The sequence below is a fragment of the Myripristis murdjan genome, chromosome 15 (assembly GCF_902150065.1).
Source record: "Myripristis murdjan chromosome 15, fMyrMur1.1, whole genome shotgun sequence".
Classification (NCBI taxonomy): Eukaryota; Metazoa; Chordata; class Actinopteri; order Holocentriformes; family Holocentridae; genus Myripristis; species Myripristis murdjan.
In genome coordinates this window covers 1,005,236-1,026,080 of record NC_043994.1, presented here as the reverse complement: position 1 = coordinate 1,026,080, position 20,845 = coordinate 1,005,236, and the positions used below count along the sequence as shown (strand labels likewise).

At 42.6% G+C, this 20,845-nt stretch overlaps 1 protein-coding gene across 1 annotated transcript in view; it reads right to left on the bottom strand.

Moving 5' to 3' along the window:
* Positions 1 to 427: 427 nt before the first annotated feature.
* The window catches only part of LOC115372858 (E3 ubiquitin-protein ligase MARCH4-like), a 32,263-nt gene continuing 11,845 nt past the window's right edge, over positions 428 to 20,845 (bottom strand). The window contains exons 2-5 of the mRNA XM_030071019.1: positions 11,520 to 11,675; positions 6,197 to 6,389; positions 2,278 to 2,369; positions 428 to 922 (exon numbers count right to left, since the gene is read on the bottom strand). Coding sequence (XP_029926879.1) covers positions 428 to 922; positions 2,278 to 2,369; positions 6,197 to 6,389; positions 11,520 to 11,675 — 936 coding nt within the window. The remainder of the gene's footprint in view (positions 923 to 2,277; positions 2,370 to 6,196; positions 6,390 to 11,519; positions 11,676 to 20,845) is intronic.

The following is a 20,845-nucleotide window of genomic DNA, read 5'->3' as shown; positions in this document are numbered from 1 at the left end:
TCTGAGAGTTTACTATTGTAACAGATTTTATTACATTTTTAGCCAGTTTAGAGGGACGTTTTATTACATGTTGACCCCTTCCATCCATCAGTTATTACATTATGATTTACAAGATGACCTGCCATCTTCCCTCCCTCCATTCCTTATTTCATTCCTCTTGGTATCTAAACCAACACAGAGCAATAAATGTACAGTTTGTAGATTTCCTTGTATGAACCCTGATCCAAAGCCAATACAAATCTTTTGTTCCTTTGCTGGTGGTCATGAGAGGAAACATGAATCAACCCAGTCGAAGGCACCCGAGCCCCAGCTTCTGTTGTCTCTCGGCACTGAGTCACATCATGGTGTTTTATCTCCTCTTTCCAACCATCCATGTCAGCTTTCTCTCCTCTCGCCGTTCTTCGCTCCTTCCCAGCCTCCAGGAGCCTCAGACTGTGGTGACTCTCATGACCAGCTCTCGATGGCTGTCTCTGGGCCGTGGGGGTGCAGGGCCTGGGCCCAGTCCCTGGTTCTCTGGGTTCTGCTGCTCCATGAAGGGCCTGCGGTGACCCAACAAGTGGAGCAAGCTGTACGTCCACCGGTAGCTACGGTTCTGCTCCGTAACTGATGACAACGAGTTTCCTGTGTTGTTACTAGGCTCTGACTCTGATGTTGTCGTCATTGTTGTAGGTGATGTCCCAGAATCCTCCTCCTCCTCCTGATGCTGTATGGTCATCTGGCCGACAGCAGTGACCCTTAGCGATGAGGTGGCAGCAGCTTCAGCAGCAGCTACAGCTGCTAGCAGGGAGGAGGTGGAAGGGGAGGTGCGCTCTGTTCCAAGCCGGCCCCCAGACGGAAGTCTGATCCCAGTGTGGGGTTCAGTCAGAGCCGGATGTCCCCTGGTGGTGGAGCCAGGTTTCTGCTGCTCCTCCAGGTCACGGGCCTAATCAGAACAGAACCACAATCAAGTCTTATGGAGATTTCCATTGAACTAGGATAATTCTGACTTCCTGTATGGAAAAATGCAAAGGAATGTCAGTTAAAGGACCATTCCAGTGATTTTGAAAGCTAAGCCCATTTAGTACAGTTTACCCACATTTTACATTGCAACAAACCATTTTGAAAATCATGTGGGGGTACTAAAGATTTCACAACATATAATCAAAAACCCTCGACTTTCAAATTTGAATTTTTGATTGAAACACCCACCGTATAATGTTCTGCTTCTGTTGCTAACAAAGTCGTGGCCATTCATAAATCACAGAGCTGATAACTGGCTGTGTAAAGCAAATGTTTGGGACAATTTTCTGGTGAAGAGACCATTTCACCTAATGCAATTTCACTTCATCAAAACACAACAGTGCTGCTGCTTTTAGGAAAACTAATGGATGCAGGACCCTTACGGTGAGGGGGTCTGCTGGCTCTGTTATGCTGGAAAGAGCATTTTCCAATTGTCCCCTGAGAGGGAAGACTCACTGCAAATCAATACACAGTTATTCTGAGTGATCACCTTTGATCGATGATAAAACATTTGTATCCTGATGGGAGTGCTCTCTTCCAGGATTACCCCATCCACAGGGCATGTTTTGGTAAGGATGAAAATGATGTATATCATGATGCTATGGCCTTCACAATCGCCACATCTCAGCCCAGCTGAATATCTAAGGGACATTTGGGTGCGATATGTTAGACAGCGCTCTCTGCCACCATCATCAAAACACCAAATGAGGGAATATCTTTTGGAAGAATTGTTTTCCATCCTTCTGGCAGAGTTCTAGATACTTGGAGAATTTGTACCAAGGAGCACTGAAGCTTTTCTGGTGACTCATACTGACCCAATACTATTTATACACTTGAAAATGTTGGCTTTTCCTTTAATTTGTCACCTGTCTGGATATTCCATAAGAAATATGCCAGTCTACCCATTTTCAATGCACTTTCATAGGTGTTCATCACTATTACACAGAGTCAAGTTTCAACGTCATCATGAACTACAACAGGACTCAATACATTAAGGAATTCAAATGATATCACAAGCCAGTGTGGTGGGCTATCTTTAATTTCCTCACCAATTAACAATAAACATTTTCAAGCCTGTGGCTTTTGTTTACAAATTGTATTTCATGATGTAGCAATGTCATGCTTGTTAAGACAAAGCAAACATTATTTGGTAAGGAGATTCTTCACTGAATCCTTTGAAATTCACACTGATGAAGTTCTTTTCGGGTTAGCAGTTCTTTAAGGCAGAGTAAGGCCAGGACTACTCATCTGTGCTCTGGTGCCTTTGATTCACAATACCTTATCGTAGTTGAGGACCTTCCATCTCTGGTTGACCGCCTGCCACCGGTGGAAAATACGAAACACTGCCGGACCCTCATGGACAATCAAGACTAGACACAAACACACACACACACACACACACACACACACACACACACACACACACACACAAACACAAACTCAAGAGTTTGTTTGCCTTTCTTTATCTTTCATGCCCTTTGTCCTTCTCTCTCTGTCTATCAAAGTCAGGTTAGTGTGTGTGTGTGTGTGTGTGTGTGTGGGTGGGTGGGGGGGGGGTCTGTTTTTGACTAGTTAAGTCCCTGTAATTGGGGACAGCTTGTCCAACTGGAGACAAAAGCCGAGTCCCAATTCGGAAGAAGCTGCTTTTTGGAGTCTGTGATTAGGTTCAAGTAAAGGTTAGGGTTAGGTATGTAGTCATTATGATTGAGGTTAGGGTAAGTCTTCAGGAAATGAATGTAAGTCTATTTGTAATCTAATGTAAGTCTAATGTAATCTCCCCCAAAATGACCTAAGTAAATGTGTGTGTAGGTGTAAGTGTGTGTGTGCGTGCACGTGCGTGCGTGCGTATGTGCGTGTGTGTGTGTGTGTGTGTGTGTGTGTGTGTGTGTGTGTGTGTACGTGTGTGTGGCTGTCTGTATGTCTGTGTGTGTTTCAGACTTAAGCAAGCCACCGGTCAAATCCATTCTCAAAACTTGAAAACACAACACTTGATGTATCTAGTTTGGAGGCTGTTTTGGTCAGTGACATGAAATCTCATGCACTGTTCAGGACAGCTTGGTGAAGCCAGGGATGTATGTGTATGTATGTTTCCACTCTATTATTCAGACTGAAATTATCTCCATGTTAGCAGATTTCTGTAGGCAGATGTATCTGAATGACACTAACAAACCACTAGTGACTGACATGTCCTGCCACTCTTTGGTCAGTTTACAGTGCTGCTGCAAATCAGTCTAACTTATCAACTTTAGCCACCAAAAACAATGTTACTGAATGTTGACACTGTTATTTATGCCAAGTCAATCTGCTGATGAAAGAGGTCGTAACAAATTAAGAGCTCTATATTGCTTACAAGTTGATGAAAAACATTTGAATGAACAATTCAGGGAAATCAGGCTCATTCTAGCTCTGTTCCAGAGGTAGCTTCAGTGACTCGCCTGTTGTTAGCCTAGGGCTACACTAACAACAGGCTACCCACAGATAGTAGGGGTGTAACCGTACATGTATTCGTATTGCAAGTTTTCGATACAGGGCGTTGGGTTCGGTACAGAGGTGTGCAGCACAGGTGAGTTACCACACGAGTATAATAGGTGGGGGAACATAAGTTTCGTTTTCATTTATCCGTATCCACCTGCAGCTACACGTGCAAAACAATAGAGGGCAGCAGTACGCCGGGGAAGCGCCTAATCTCTTGAAGAAGAAGCATAATAAGCTACACCTGTGTGTGACCTAGAGTTCTCATATTCTGCCCGAACCCGACCCGACCCGACCCGACCCGACATTTTCGGGTCGGGTCGGGCCTAAAATTTACGTGAATTGGGCGGGTCGGGTCGGGCTTCGGGTTCTGTGGGGGATTTTTTTTTTTTTTAATAAAAAAAATAGAATTAGGCCTATGTGTTGTGTTATTGATTATGACGTTTCATTTTTATGTGACTGGTGGAGAGAGTGAGAGACTGGATTGGATTTGGAGGCTAAACTTTCAGTGACAGACAGACGACCAGCTGTGCGTGCGCAGCGCAAACAAGTGAGAGAGAGTTGCAGCAGGATCCCGCTGTGCTGGCAGACTCGGCAGCAGGGACGGTTTCTGCTATGGGCAGTGCAGCTGCCCAGGGCGCAATCTACTTAGGGGCGCACGAGAAAAAAAAAAATCTCCAGTTTTCTAGACTACCGTATTGACCCGCACATGCCGCGGCACCATCAGTCGGTATCAGGCGGGTCGGCCGCGGCACCGTCCGATACCGCGCCCACCCGTCAGGTCTGCCGGATCTGACAGGTGAGCTGCCTGATGGCCCGCCTGATACCGACTGATGGTGCCCCGGTGCCGCGGCCGACCGGCTCTGCTAAATAATGGGGAATTTGGCGATTTTTTTTTTTTTTTTTTTTTTTTTTTTTCGGGCTTTATCGGGCTGTCAGGCCTAAAGTTCGGCTAATTAGTCGGGTCGGGTCGGGCCTCGGGCTGGCCCAGTCGCGCCCGGGTCGGGTCGGGTCTTAATTTTCAGGCCCGATGAGAACTCTAGTGTGACCTGAAGCCTGAGCACTGACGTCATGGCTACCGCTAATGCTACCAAAACCGGCACTAGCGATAAACTAGAGGTTAAAGAGCGTCCCTTGTCGTTAAAATCTCCTGTTTGGGAACACTTCGGCTTCCTGGTCAAATATTGCAACAGACGAAGACAAGTGTTTAAAATGAAGGCAGTGTGCCGACATTGCTCAGCTGAGCTCCGGTACGTTCATGGCAACACGACAAACAGGCTGTTTTATTTGAAACGGCGTCATCCCAGTGTGAATATCTCTGGTACGAGAAAAAAAACACCCTAGTGCAAACACAGCTGACTGCGGCATACAAGCAGCCGCTCCCTAGCAGTTCAGATCGGGCCAAAGCTATAACAACTGCCATCGGAGTTTTTATAAATATATATTTTATATATATATTGTTTTTTTGAGAATATTTTATTGATTGGAAAACTTATTATATATATTTTTTTGTTTATTTGAGAAAATTGTACCTATTGGAAAACCTATATTATATATACATATATATATATATATATATATATATATATATATATTGTTTATAATTAGAATATTTATTGGAAAACTTATTACCAGCACTTGGCAGCAGTATTCTATTTTTTTCTATATTTTGTATAATGTTACAATAAAGTTCCTACCAAAATAAAATTAAAGCAATTTTATGTTTCGCATTTTGTTCCCATACTGTATTGAAAATGTACCGAATCAGATCTCAAAACCGAGGTACGTACCGAATCGTGATTTTTGTGTATCCTTACACCCCTAACAGAAACTAATTCCCTGGAAAAGAGCTAGGCTAATTCTAACAGACTGGGGTCCTTTACAGCAGGGCAAGTTGATCAATTAAATTGCACATATGCAAAATCCTGTCACCAGGAAAAAGCATTTTCCCCTTCAGTGCAAAATTTTGCTTAACTGTGAGTGTTTTTAGCTTTAATGCATTTAAAACAATACAGTATATGTAATATATATAATAAGCATTTCTAACTTTATCATCCATTTTCTCATGCTGTTATCCAGTGTTAGCTAAGACGTTATCATATCTCTGGCTCTGGCACAGCTTGATTACATCGTCACTCTTTGCTCCACCCTACAATGGCCAGATTAGCCAGATTAGTTTTTCAGCTGGGAAATCACACTTGAATTGGGCAACACCAGACCTGTATGAATCGCTAGAATTTCTTTTTAAAGTGAATGTGCAATTCATGGGTCTAGAACCAAGCTACAATACTAGCTTTCTTCTAACACTGGTAATATCCACTCACTGGCCTATTTTTTGACATGAAAACATACCCACAATGCACTGCAAGTCTGATTTTGATGGATTATGAAAAACCAATGGCATAAGAAGTAAGAGTTATGGATTATGAATTACTGAATTAATTGGTTAAGAACACAACACAACTCATGCACCAAATTGTGCTTACACAAATAAGAGGCTAGGTATGAAAGACTATGTGTGGTGGGTATATGTGCACTGACTTTGTGCTTCACCTTTTACAAAAGCAGTTTAGCTCTTAGTGAGAAGACAATGTGGTCAGACTCCATAGAACTTCAGAATGATCTGTCCCTCAATCTACTGTATACAGTGGAATGACATATTCTCTCTCTCTCTCACTCTCACTCTCACTCTCTCTCTCTCTCTCTCTCTCTCTCTCTCTCTCACCTATGCAGACCACGTCCATGAAGCCATACATGGCATAGCAGATCTGGAAGAGCAAGTCCTGGCGCTGCCAGCGTGCATGGGGGCTGAGTGAGGACCAGACCAGCCAGGAGATGCTGGCCAACAGGAAGAGGCTGCCCAACACTGCCGCTGCAATCTGCACCTTCTCTATCACTGTCAGAGAGATGGACTGCCACTGGACAGACACAGAGACAGGTAAGATCCAGTAAGGCATGTATGGAACAACACCGTCCATTAATCATCAAAACCATGTTTTATTAAAATGGTTTTGTGCCAGCACCAGAGCTTGGGTTGGCATGTGCCATGTGACGTTGAGTTCACCCTATTTTGCCACAACCCCACACCAGAAAATATCAGTTACACATGTGTACAGGGATGAAAAATCAAACTGCACTGGGATGGTATATCTTATCCCCCATGCTGAAAAATGCTTGATAATTACACAAGTTGTGGAACTGTGCAGTTGGGAGTGGTGCAACATAAAATAAGTCTGTATTTTCAAAGCCTGAGGGAGAAGCATTGCACAGGTCAGATCAGCATACAGCGGGAATCAGGGACGCTGGGGCAGAGCAACAAGTTGTCAGGGGAGTGGAGGAAAGACCTGGTACTGCTGAGGGGGAAGAAGAGGAAGAAGTGACAAGATAGGAAGGAGTCACTAGAGGCATGTGGCAAAAGCTGCTGAAAAGGTTAGTGAAAATAGAGGAAAGGTTGGCCAACGAGCTGATAAGGAGCAATGGGGAGGCTGTTAGAGTAGCAGGAAGTGACAATGTGTATCAGCACTGGTGAAATCAAAGAAAAGCAGCACCAGTGAAAATTGTGTGTGTGGCCTAAGGCTTATGTATTTTAGAGCCTTCTGATATAGGACTGCAAAAATATGGGAAGAGGAAATCCACTCAAATAATCCACTAAAGCTTATTTCTCAGGATTGGTGGCTGGTCCAACAAAGGTCACTGCACCTGTTACAGTATTTACCACCTTTGAAAAGCACATTGTAACTCCATAGTAGCACCATTGAACATAATTCAACATTCAGCCTGGTGCAGACAACCATGCCAGTTCACATGAACTGCAGGGTAAGGATCTTGGTCTCATTGAGGTCGGATTTCAACATCATTAATTTACAACATGTCCCCCTTTTCTAGATGGACACCATGGCTATCTGTATGGGAAAAGGTGAGTGTGTTTCCTGTTAAGAGAGGAGGAATAACTGACTGGTTAAGTCAATCCCAGCCCCAACACAATTGAAGCTATCTAGCGTAGTTTCAGGAGCAGGACCACACCACAACCACGCCTCTTGCTTAAATTCTCCTAACCCTCTCCCCCTCTGTCACTCTCGTATTCTGCACCCCTCCCTCCCACCCTGTTTTCTCTTCCTTCTCCTCTCCTGTCCTCGTAGGGTCCTGAGGGGGTTTGTCGTGCCCGGGAGCTACGGCGAATTCCCTAAGAAGCTTCCCCACACACAGCCGAACTACAAAACCTTCAATCAAGTTCACAATTCACTTTGCAATAAATCATTCAATTGTATCTTGTTGTTGGTGTGGTCCTTGCTAGTGAACCAAGGATAACATACTCATCTCAATTCCACCATGTTCCCAAATTCCCCAGGTGTATCTTGTCACCAAAAACAATGTGCGTCATCACACCCCCTGCACACTACTCACTGGACATTTTACAGTAACATAAATTCCCAAATAAGGCTCTAAGCAAGGTTGGGAGGGTTACTTTTAGTCACAGATTACTGACTACTTGCTCCAAAATACAATCCGTAACATATTTTGTTAAATAACTCAAAGTCATTTAACTTAATCTAAATACTTTAGATTGCTTTTAGAATACTGTGCTTTTCATAAATGTGGGGTAACATCTTTAATAGAGTGACTGAATAAAGTAAAACATGCTCTTGTTGTACATTCATTTTCAGATTAACTGCAGTTGCTATTTACTGTCACTAGATGTCATTAAAATTTCATGACAGCAGATAAGACCTAATCAGAGAGAGAGAGCCTGATCCAACATTCTTGCTAACTTAACCCAAATGTGCCAATCTGTTATTGTAATGTAGTTACCTAGTTAATCTAGTGCCTGATGTATTGGTTTTTTAATCTCAGCGATTCAAAAACCAATGATGGCGTTGTGTTGGGCCAATCAATTTCATTTTGTGGACACTGGTTACTGAGTTAAATTCAATTCAGTTGTATTTGTATAGTGTCAAATCACAACAGAGGTCATGTTAAGGTGCTTTACAAAAACCCGACAGATACTGGCTAATCCCCAAAGCCAAAATCTCCCCATGAGCAAGCACAGGGTGACAGTGGTAAAAAACCTTGAGCAGAACCTGGCTCTGGGGGGACAGCTATCTGCCTTGACTGGAAGATCAATATAAAAACACATCATTCCCAAAGGTTCATCAGATTTGACCCAACCATGCCCAAGATATTGAGCATGAAGTTCATTGTCCTTGTGGCCTGCTGGTGGCTCTGAGGTGGGACAATCAGGTTTCAATTGAAAATGCCTAACCTCAGACTCAAAATTCACCATTCCCACAGGTTTCATCCAAAACAGGCAGCAGAGGCTGAGACAGAACACATGACGGACAAATGGAGCCCAGTCTATAGTCACTTCTCCAGTATTCAATTGTGAGGAACAGTTAGACCAGAATTGACCAATATATGGTGCAGTATATCCAGGATATCAACCTTGAAACCCACACACTCAATAAAACCAAATACATATGTAAGCAAATCAATATGTCTCCTGTAAATCCAATATACACTACTCACAAAAAGTTAGGGATATTTGGCTTTCGGGTGAAATTTCAGGATGAACCTAAAATGCATTCTAACCTTTACAGGTGAACTTAATGTGACCTTCTGTAAACTTTTGAATGCACATGTCCAACTGTTCAATGTTTCAGTACTTTTTGCACAAGTTGCTGTTCTCTAACAAGGAGTTTAACGGCAAAATTCACAACAGGTGTTTGATCCATGAATCGACCAATAAATTTCCTGGTTCAATTAGAATTGGTATTTAAACAGTCCTCCTCATCATGCTGTTCACATTTTGACATCATGAGACCAAGACGACACCTAACAATTGATCGGCAGCACCTCGCCATTGCGAGGCTTCAAACAGGATGTTCTCAGACGGAAGTGGCCACTGAGCTTAGAGTGTCACAGAGTGTCATCAGCAGGTTGCAACAGAGATACAGAGAGACTGGAAGAGTCACAGAAAGGCATAGAAGTGGACGTCCTTTGGCCACATCCCACACTGATGACTGCTTCATTGTGAACAGTGCCCTGTGGAACCGGATGATGAATGCCACCCAACTCCAGGCACATTTAAGGGAGGTGAGAGGCACCCAAGTGTCATGTCAGACCATTCGAAACCGTTTACATCAGCATGGTCTGCGTGCTAGGCGACCTGCAAGGGTACCTGACCACACCACCAGGCACAGGTGTGATCGTCTTGCATGGGACAGGGAGCATTTACGCTGGACGAGGGACCAGTGGGCCTCAGTGCTGTTCTCTGATGAAAGCCGATTCATGTTGAGCAGAAATGATGGCCGCCAACGATGTTGGAGACGTCAAGGAGAGCGCTATGCATCAGCCACTGTTGTCACCAGACGAGCCTTTGGTGGTGGTGGTGTTACTGTGTGGGCAGGTGTGTCTAGTCAGTACAGAACTGCCCTACACTTTGTGAATGGTACAGTGACAAGCCCATACTACCTGAATAACATCATTAATCCAGTCATTGTACCCCTGCATGAACAACACAGGCCTAATTTCATCTTCATGGACGACAATGCTCCAGCTCATCGAGGTCGTATCATTAGGGAATGGCTGCTGGAGACTGGGTTACCTCAGATGGAGTGGCCTGCACTTTCTCCAGACCTGAGTCCCATAGAAAACCTATGGGATCAGCTGAGTCGCCGTGTAGAGGCTCGGAGCTCTGTACCCCAGAACCTCAATGTCCTGAGGGCCACCCTTCAAGAAGAGTGGGATGCCATGCCTCAGCAGACAATAAGTCGACTTGTGAACAGCATGAGACGTCGTTGTCAAGCTGTAATTGATGCTCAAGGGCACATGACAAGTTATTGAAACACTGACATTTTTTGTTGTGGTATATCCACCACTGTTGTTGGCTTTTGTTTCAATAAATTGTTTGAGATGAGGAAATCACCAGTGCATGCTTCTACTTAAATGCCCTACTTTCATGATATAATATCACTGTAGCGTGAACTTTTTATATTTTCCGTAAATTTCACCCGAAAGCCAAATATCCCTAACTTTTTGTGAGTAGTGTATATTACTTAACCATGTAGTTCACCACTCAATCAACCGATTTATTTCTTGAACAGCACCCCATATAACATTGTAGTAATCACACACAGACATACAGTACTCACAAAAAGTTAGGGATATTTGGCTTTTGGGTGAAATTTATGGAAAATGGAAAATGTTCACGCTACAGTGATATTATATCATTAAAGTAGGGCATTTAAGTAGAAGCATACACTGGTGATTTCCTCATCTCAAACAATTTCTTGAAAAAAAGCCAACAACAGTGGTGGATATACCACAACAAAAAATGTCAGTGTCAATAACTTGTCATGTGCCCTTGAGCATCAATTACAGCTTGACAACGACGTCTCATGCTGTTCACAAGTCGACTTATTGTCTGCTGAGGCATGGCATCCCACTCTTCTTGAAGGGCGGCCCTCAGGACATTGAGGTTCTGGGGTACAGAGCTCCGAGCCTCAACACGGCGACTCAGCTGATCCCATAGGTTTTCTATGGGATTCAGGTCTGGAGAAAGTGCAGGCCACTCCATCTGAGGTACCCCAGTCTCCAGCAGCCATTCCCTAATGATACGACTTCGATGAGCTGGAGCATCAAACACCTGATGTGAATTTTGCCGTTAAACTCCTTGTTAGAGAACAGCAACTTGTGCAAAAAGTACTGAAACATTGAACAGTTGGACATGTGCATTCAAAAGTTTACAGAAGGTCACATTAAGTTCACCTGTAAAGGTTAGAATGCATTTTAGGTTCATCCTGAAATTTCACCCGAAAGCCGAATATCCCTAACTTTTTATGAGTAGTGTACATACATAAAAACACCAAGCCTAATCATTTTAGTCAAGAATCACAAATGTGCATGTGCGGGTGCTTGGGATTTTAGAGCAAACAAACACACACACACACACACACACGCATGTACGCACACACACACTCACACACACACACACACACACGCATGCACACACACACACACATACACAGCTTACCATCCAGAGTGTATGTTACCTGCAGCGGGTTCTTGGTGCTGATACTGATAACGTGGTATTTGTAGTAGCAGAGTTCACAGCTCCAGGCTCCTCTCTCACTGATCCATTTGATGAGGCAAGGCTCGTGGCTGCAGCGAACTGAACCGCTGCACCGGCATGGGCTCAATAACTCTCCCTGCAGTAATAGACAACATGTATCATTCCATATCATATTCTGTAAATCAACAGGCTACTCACCACAGACTCTTAACATTTTTTTAGAAATGATCTTGAATTCAGCACTGTCGCCTCACAGTGAGAAGGTCCTGGGTTCGTTTCCCACCCAAGGTCCTTTGTGTGTGGAGTTTGCATGTTCTCCCCGTGTCTGCGTGGGTTTCCTCCGGGCACTCCGGTTTCCTCCCACCGTCCAAAGACATGCAGGTCAGGTGAATTGGAGAAGCTAAATTGTGTGTGTGAATGTCAGTGTTTGTCTGTCTGCCCTGCGATGGACTGGCGACCTGTCCCGGGTGTTTCACTGCCTTCGCCCTATGAGTGCTGTGATTGGCTCCAGCAACCCCCCCGCGACCCTAGTGAGGATAAGCGGTTTAGAAGATGAATGAATGAATGAATGATCTTGAATTCTGAAACAGGGAAAAGTTTAGGCAATTAAAACAATTTTGGTGAAGGTTGGGGTTAATTTTATGATTACAGTTAGGTAACTATTTAAGATCGGGTTAGGGTTAGGTTTAAGATGCCTAAACTTTGGCTGAGGTTAAAGGGATAGTTCACCCATCTTGGGAAAATGTGATATTTCCCCTAGGTGTTATGCAGAACAGTAGTGGTGCATTCTTCCTCTCATTGTTACTGAGTGCTGGATACTGGCTGGATGCTCCAAATGCTAACTGTGAATCCACCCACATAAGTTTAATATCACTTTACAAATGTCACTTTCAAAATTAAAATGCACATATGATTACTGAGTGCACACAGATGATAGTTTTGCTCAAATTACTGTGTATAACTGTACCTGCTACACTTCTTGTATCAGTCCATGCCAGAGGAGCAGTAGCCACCTCAGAGTGCTCAGTAGATTGCTGAAGTTTGCTATCATTTCTGGCAGCTTCTTTTCACATGCTGTCCTCATGTACTACTTCAGACACATGCTAACTGTTGTACCTGAGGACCAGCGCAGAGAGCTTAGACCACACAAGAAAATAGGTTTGCCATTGATGATCAACATTTGTCTACCATTCTGGGCTGTGAAAATTCTGCTACACATTATCGACCTCAAACTGTAATAATGTGAAGCTGTCAGCTTTATGGTAACCAGCTGGACGGTTACTCCACGGCTGCTGGCTACTCCAATATGTTTGATTTGGCAAAAGATGAGAAAATGTTAAAAGTGCTTCAGCAGAGGAGGAGGCAGATGAGAAAAAGTCCTACAGTAATTTTTCCAAGGAGGTGATTGCATGATTGTTTATTTGAGTGGGTGTCTTTTAAGTCCCCCTGTGATGGTCATTTTTGTGCATAAACACGTTAAAAGAACGGTATTTTTTGAACATGCTCATTTTTTGATGAACTGAACAGCCATTTTGTAATGAATAACTGTGAATGCCAGCATGTTAACTGTGTTGTGAAAGTTAATGTTCTTGCAAAAGTTAATGACATTGACACACCGTGTTAAAGCACCCAAGGCCAAGGCAAACATCAAGATTCCATTCTAAGGTAGCTATGTGTCTCAACACTGATGCAGTTCTGCCATTCCTCAGTCACAGTGACATGGACCACTATGATGTGTTGCTGCAATGGTTACTGTCTGTATCATATAAAACAATGGCACTATTAACTGTATAAGTAATCAGGGTTTGAAATCTGCTGTTCAGTACAGCTGCTGTTCATGGAATACAGGTCAAAACAGCGGCCCAGCCATAAAATAGGTATCCAGTCTTGTGCCATTGTTGGTAAATTCTGTAATTTTAATTTATAGTGCATTCAGAAAGTATTCAGATCCCCTTCACTTTTTTCACTTTTGTTATGTTGCAGCTTGATGCTACAATTTTTAAATTCATTTTTATCATTAATCTACATTTAGGACCCTAAAATGACAAAATGAAAACAGAATTTCAGCTTTTTTTTTTTTTTTGCAAATTTATTAAAAAGGAAAAACTGAAATCACATTTATGTAAGTATTCAGACCCTTTGCAACAACACTTGAAATTTAGCTCAGGTGCCTCCCATTTCTCTTGATGGTTGCTGAAATGTTTCTACACTTCACCTGTGGTAAAGTAAATTGACTGGACATGATTTGGAAAGGCACACACCTCTCTATAGAAGGCCTCACAGCTGACAATGCATATCAGAGCAAAAACCAAGCCATGAGGTCAGAGGAACTGCCTGCAGAGCTCAGAGACAGGATTGCTGCAAGGCACAGATCTGGGGAAGGCTACAAAAAAAATCTGCTGCACTGAAGGTTCCCAAGAGCACAGTGGCCTCCATCATTCTCAAATGGAAGAAGTTTGGCACAACCAGGAGTCTTCCAAGAGCTGGTCGCCCAGCCCAACTGAGCAATCATGGGAGAAGGGCCTTAGTAAGAAAGGTTACCAAGAAGCTGATGGTCACTCTGACTGAGCTCCAGAGATCCTGTGAATGGCAGAAAATCCCCTGATCCAGGTGTGCAAAGCTTGTTGTGTCATACCCAAAAAGACTGGAGGCTGTAATCACTGCCAAAGGGGCTTCAACTAAGTACTGAGTAAAGGGTCGGAATACTTATGTCAATGTGATTTCTTTCCAGAATGTGGGTTTGATGTGTAATCAAGTGAAATAGATGAAGATAGAATAAGAAAAACTAGTCTCAGGCTTTGTGACTTTGAGATACATTTTTCTATATCCTTAATTTTCAGGTGTCTTTTGATTATGTTTTCTAGTTTTTTTCTGAGCAAGAATTTTGTGCCAAAGGAAATACAGACAGGCCCCAAATAGACGTAGGCCCCAAATACAGGTCAATTGCTTTTGATGATTAAAGCAAATAGAAGCCCAGGTTTTATGGTATGTTCTCTATAATTTGAATTATGAATTTGTGCATACTCAAATTTGTAGGGTATATTACTCCACTGATGTCTCCATTTGTAGCAGGGGCGCCGTAGATGGGGGGAATGTTAGGACAATTCCAAGGGCCCTTGCCTGACAGGGGCCCCCAAAAATAGGTAAAAACTAATATAAAATTTATTAAATTAAATTAAACCATCATCGAGTAAATACATATTTTTTGTTTTCATAGGGCCCAAAATTCCTGGCAGCGTCCCTGATTTGTAGAGATACCACAATATTGGTGTTTGACAAAGGTAAACCAGGCAGTTCAGAATCTCTCTCTCTCTCTCTCTCTCCCTCTCTCTCTCTCTCTCTCTGGGTTCAATGAGTTGCTCAAGGCAGAAACTAGTGGTTGTGAGAGGCATGCAGAAAGCAAGAGAATAACTAGGGGCTTTTGCATGCTCAACTGGAGTGTGTGTGCATGTGTGAGAGATAGGGAGAGAAAACGAGGGAAAAAAAGAATGAGGAAATCATTCAACCAGGGCCAATCCGCTCTCCCTCTGTTAGCCAGCAGCCACTTTCTACAGCTCCACTCCTTAAGTCCAGTTTATACACACAAGTGCACATATGCGCATGCACACACACACTTAACTGTGTTGTAGGCTAAAAAGTTTTCCAAGAGATTTCCAAAGGGTTGAGAATGACATTTCAAAGAGAGTTTTCAAGAGAGACAGTTGGACTGATATCAGACTTTGACAACTGTAGAGCTACAATGGAAATGTGGGGCAGACGACTCAGTGAAATAGAGCCCTAGAAAAGGAGTTATTGGTCATCAACTTTGGTGCAAGTGGTCGTTGCTGTAGTGTTGTGGTGCTGTGGAGATTACATGTCAGTGAAGCAGCGTCAAATTTATTTGCACAGATGCCCAAAGTGCTGAGCCTGGCACACAGTCAGCTAGTCTGATGAGATTAAATTAGTTTGACTGACAAAACCAGTGTGGCAACACTTCAACCTGTTTGGTTTCTTACCAAAAATATGGTCAGACCAATCAACAGGCCTGGTTTAGATGATGACAGATCTTGAGGAAAAAAATGCACTGAATTGGGGAACAGAAACATCACAGGACATCAGTGTAGATTTTCCTCAAAAATGGTAAGAATCTTGTACCAGTGTTGTACCAAGCCAGCAATATGCTTATAAATAACACATATTCGGTTGTGTCTAAATACATCTGTCATGGTTGTGTTTTGGATCCTTTGTTTGGACACTGTTTTCTGTTTCTCCCAGTTTTTCCTTGTGTTTTTTGTGTTGGTGTCCTGTGCCCTCTCTCCCTGCGTTCCAAATCGCATACTTATACTTTTTACTTTTAGTAGGTACTGCAGCTGCCCTTACAAAGTATGTAGTTTAGTATGAAATATGCATGCATATGCATACTATTGGGACACACTACATACGTCCTCCCTGACCTCTGACCCTCTCGCTCACTTCCGCCGCCGTCCGTAGCGCCACATTGGAATGTTGTTGTCAAAATGCCGGTGCTGTTTCACACTGCACTGTCCTCTGTCATATTTCTGATCTTCTGTCTTCCTGTCGCTGCTGCTGTCACTGAGCGAGTTTTGTGCGATATATGTGTTTTGTTATCGTCCGTATGTGGGCGTGGCTTGTACACACAACTCAAGTCAGTGCGACGTAACGTCCGCTGCACAAAGGATTGTGGGTCAGAATGGCCAGAGCAGCATGCTGAAATCCATACTGCGAAATCTGACCGGATGTAGTAGAACATCCTGATACTCTTGGCATACTGCAGCTGACATACTATGTATTGGGACATACTAAATCTTTTTTTTCCCTACTAAATAGTATGATAGTATGAGTATTGGAACGCAGGGTCTCCCAGTTTCACACACCTGCCCCTGAGTTTGACTCATCATGTTCCCACCCCCAAGTTTCCCTCAGCCATTCCTGTTTCCTCTGGTCAGTCTTGTGTTCCTGCCCCTTTCCCAGGTGTGTCTTGTTACCTTGTTAGTCTCCAATGTATTTGTCACAGGGCAGAAGTGTTTTTATGGTTTTATTTGTAGTGTTTATGCATGCTTTTGTTTATTTATGCATGATTTTATTTGAATTTGGTTTTATATGTATTTGTTGTGTTTTGATCCTTAATTTTATTTGCATGTTTGATGGCCTTAATTGGCACCTGATTTGAGATAGCCTGCAGGGGTAGTCTTGTGATTGACAGCTTTGACAGCCACTGGGGGAAGGGGAACAGTACTCCTGCAGTCAATCAGTGCCAGGGAGGTGGGCCTCACCTGCGGGGCGGCAGGAAGAGAAGGCCCCTGCAGGAAAGGACAGCAGAGGCCCGAGGGACTAGCAGGAGGTGGTCGGCCCCGAGGCAGAGACGAGGGAAGTGGGAGCTGTGGCAGGAGCGGCCCAACAGAGACGGACGCACACATTTTGGAGGAAGAAGGGCTGGGGCATGGCAGCAGAGAGGCATTCAGCGGGAAGCGGACGACACCGTGGGCAAGCAGAAGGCTGCGACTGAGTGCGGCAAGTGGCCGAGACGGGACGAGGGGTTCCCCCAAATGAAGCAGAGTACATGTCGATTCACTGGCTGCATGCCCTTCTCCAGAGGCTAGTATTAGTGCCCTCTAATGTAGTGGCGGACCTATACTCGCCGAGTTGTCCTCTGTCTCCACAGGTTTTGTGCTGAAGGTGAACTGTGAATTTCCTGCGGGATGAATAAAGTATCTATCTATCTATCTATCTATCTATCTATCTATCTATCTATCTATCTGAACCCGTGGACTGAGGTGTGTTATCAGGATTTTACAGAACTGTTTGGACTGCGCTGAGCAAAGCCAGGAGGAATCTTAGACCTGTGGTGACTGCAGCTCTTGAATCCTAGATGGCATTGTCGCTGGTTTTTAGTTTCTATCATTTTTACCATTTTAATTCTATTGTTATTTAGTTTTATAGAGGTAGGCTTTTTACGGCCAGCCGGGTTTTTACATACTCAAGCCCTGTTTTCAGTTCTGTCTTTGTTGGTTCGTTGTGTTCGTGATGCCTGAGTTCCAGTTTTCCTTTGACCTGCATTAAAAGTTCAACTCTTCAGCCCTACCTGCCTGGTCTCTTACATTTGGGTCCTCCTGTTGAGCTCTACATGGCAAGACCAGTTTATTTCTCAGTTAAATAGATAGCAGTGTAGACAACATATTTGGGCAACACTTAACACTATAATGATTTTCCTTAAATTACTTGTAAGGCATTGATAAATATTTAAATCATACCATTCCTACACTTATAAATGTTTGTAAACTAGTTCCATGCATTCTCATAAATAAATGTTAATTATTTACAAATAAGTAACATGTATAAATGATTATTGCTGTAATTGTCCTTGTAAATATGAAAGAGTTTACTGAAATATCTACATATTAGTAAGACTATTTCTAAACCCTAACCCTGATTTATTTGTAAATAGTCACATATTTATAACTACATTATAAGTGTAGGAATGATAATAAGTATTTATGAATATCTTATGAATCATTTATTAAGGAATATGATTCACCCATATTTGGTTGTCTGAAAGCAGTCATCAGCAGAACTGAAGTCACTGGTAATTTTATTTCCCAAACAATCAGGCTTGCCAATTGCTGCACATTTCACCAGAAAATTATGCTGCTGAGCAGCATGTGATGTAAGTGAATACAAGTTGAATATGAACAACTATTCAAGTGACTAAAGTGAGGCTGCTACTACACGCTATTATCATGTCAGCTGTGGCTAAAATTCATTTTTTCAGTGCACAGTGATTGTGGATTTTTTCTTTCACTGAAGCTGAGCGTGACTTTATCCCGTATGAGAAAATACTTCTGAGTGAATGAAACTAACCTATTTACTACATGGATGATAGACTTAAAAGGTCCCTTTAAGCTGCAAGAAGTATTGATACATCCATTTCTGAATATCCTGGACAAAGCAGTTTGGCAGTCAGCACCTTGTGTTTTTTAGATGAAAGATTAAGTACAGTTTGAGTGTTGTCTGCTACCATTGACCCCAGGGGCATTAAAAGCACTATGGTGAGCTCTGAAGCCAGACTGAAACTCATCATTCAAGTGAATTCTTTTAAGCAGCCAACTGATCTGCAACAACTTTTTTTTTGTATAGCATCTTTCATATGAGAAATTCAGCTCAAAGTGCTTTACAATACAGAAATTACATGCACCAACTGCTTCACATGTAAACAGATAAAGAATGGACATGAAAACAGGAATGGAACGCTACATGTAATGTAACATAAGATGAAAAATCAGCACACTCCCTTCAGGAAGATGTAAATTCTCCAAACATGCACGCAAAACCTGAGAGCAGACTGCTGGGGATTTTCACAGTCCATCTCTTACCTGGAAATTTCCTAGTTCTGACATTCACTTGACATTTTTATTTCCTTTGCCAGTGGGTCGTCCCCCCAAGGTGAATGTCATTATGTTCAAACATTTTTCTTTCTTTAAAATTAAAAGATGGAATGCATAAAATGCATAAAATCATCAGTCATAACCTTCAGACTTCTTTCTGTTGTCTTCAAAACTTTATCCTCAATTAAAAGAAATGAGACAAAAAACTCTGTATCGTCACACTAAAGTAAAAAAACAAAAGTTAGAAAATAGAATACACAGAATGCTTAAAATCAAGTAAAAACAGCAGCTGTTGTACTTTATATTTCTATATACCCCTAGAAACACACATCTTCTCATTGATTTGTTCATGGTTTGTGCCTCAGCTCAAGTCCATAGTAATATCTGTTGTTCAGTTTTGAGGAGAGGAGGGGAGCAGCAGAAAGTGTTGCCTGGAACAAATGCTCAACACTCTTTTGTGGACTTGAAAGCATTAAAACATGAATATTTTGCACTAAAATTTTGTCTTTTTTGTTGTTCTTGTTGGGTTGAACAAAGTCATTTGGTGTGTAAGGTGTACATTGATTAGTGTGTGTCCTCTGTGTGTCCTCTGACTTAACATTTAAAAAAAAAAAACAAAAAAAAACTGTCACTTAAAAAGTGGCACCCCAGATGGAACTTGAACCTATAAACTCTGGCTTAGGAAGAGAGTGCCTTATCTGTTACAATGAAAATGAAAAAGAACCAGTTCTTCTGAATGTCAGGTTTTTGCATCATGTTTTTTCCTCTGCTGGAGTAAAGGTTGACACTAAGAAGACAAAGGCGGGACAGGGCATCCCTGTCCCTCAGAACATGAAAGACATTAAAAGGTTTCTTGGGTCGGCTGGATGGTACCACCACTTTGTGTCGCAATTCTCTCAGCTGAATGATCCACCAAGGGAACTTAAATGGAAAGGAGCCAAGTTCATTTGGACTTCTGCATGTCAGAAGTCCAAATGAACTTGCCCTTCGTAAAGCAACAGCAAAGACAATATTCCAGATTTTAACAAGGAAGATTCTGAGTTGCTGGGGTGTGCCAACTTTCATCCACTCAGACCAAGGTTCCCAGTTTGTGTCATCTGTCTTTGAGGTCACCTGCAGGGAGTTTTCATATTTACAAGGATATTTACACCAACTTGCCACTTGTGATGTAATGTTGTGCTCTAAGAGGAACACCTCTAAAAATCTCCAAGTTACAGATGAAGACATTTGGAAAGCCCAGTAGGAGGATTTTGCCAACAGGAGAAGTAATTGAAAATCCTACTGCCAAGTTCATTGTTTTTGAGGACAAAGTACATCGAGTGGTTCAATTACCTCACAAAACCCTTTACTAGATGTAAATTCCTTCTTCACTCCAGCAACAGCTTCTCTACCATTATCATGATGATCCTTTATCCAGCCATCGTGGGATATCCAAAACATACAAAAGGTTATCTGGGCAAACTTAATCTAACTGTGGAGCTTGGACCTTGGAAGATGCTAGACTTTGACCTCATAGGAGCCTTTCCTCAAAGCTTTAGTAACCTCTACCTGATTATCTTTGTGGACTAAAACACAAGATGGGTTAAAATGTTTGCCCTTCGCAAAGCAACAGCAAAGACAATATTCCAGATTTTAACAAGGAAGATTCTGAGTTGCTGGGGTGTGCCAACTTTCATCCACTCAGACCAAGGTTTCTAGTTTGTGTCATCTGTCTTTGAGGTCACCTGCAGGGAGTGGAACCTCAAGCAGAAAAGGACCTTGACCTAGAATCCTTAAACAAACCTGACAGAGTGGCTTAACCACAATGGGAAAGCCATGATTGCCTCATATGTGGAGCAAAAACACAAGAGCTGAGACAAATACTTACCTGAATTTTATTTCGTATTGAACTCAGCTGTGCATGAGTGCAAAGGCGTCACACCTG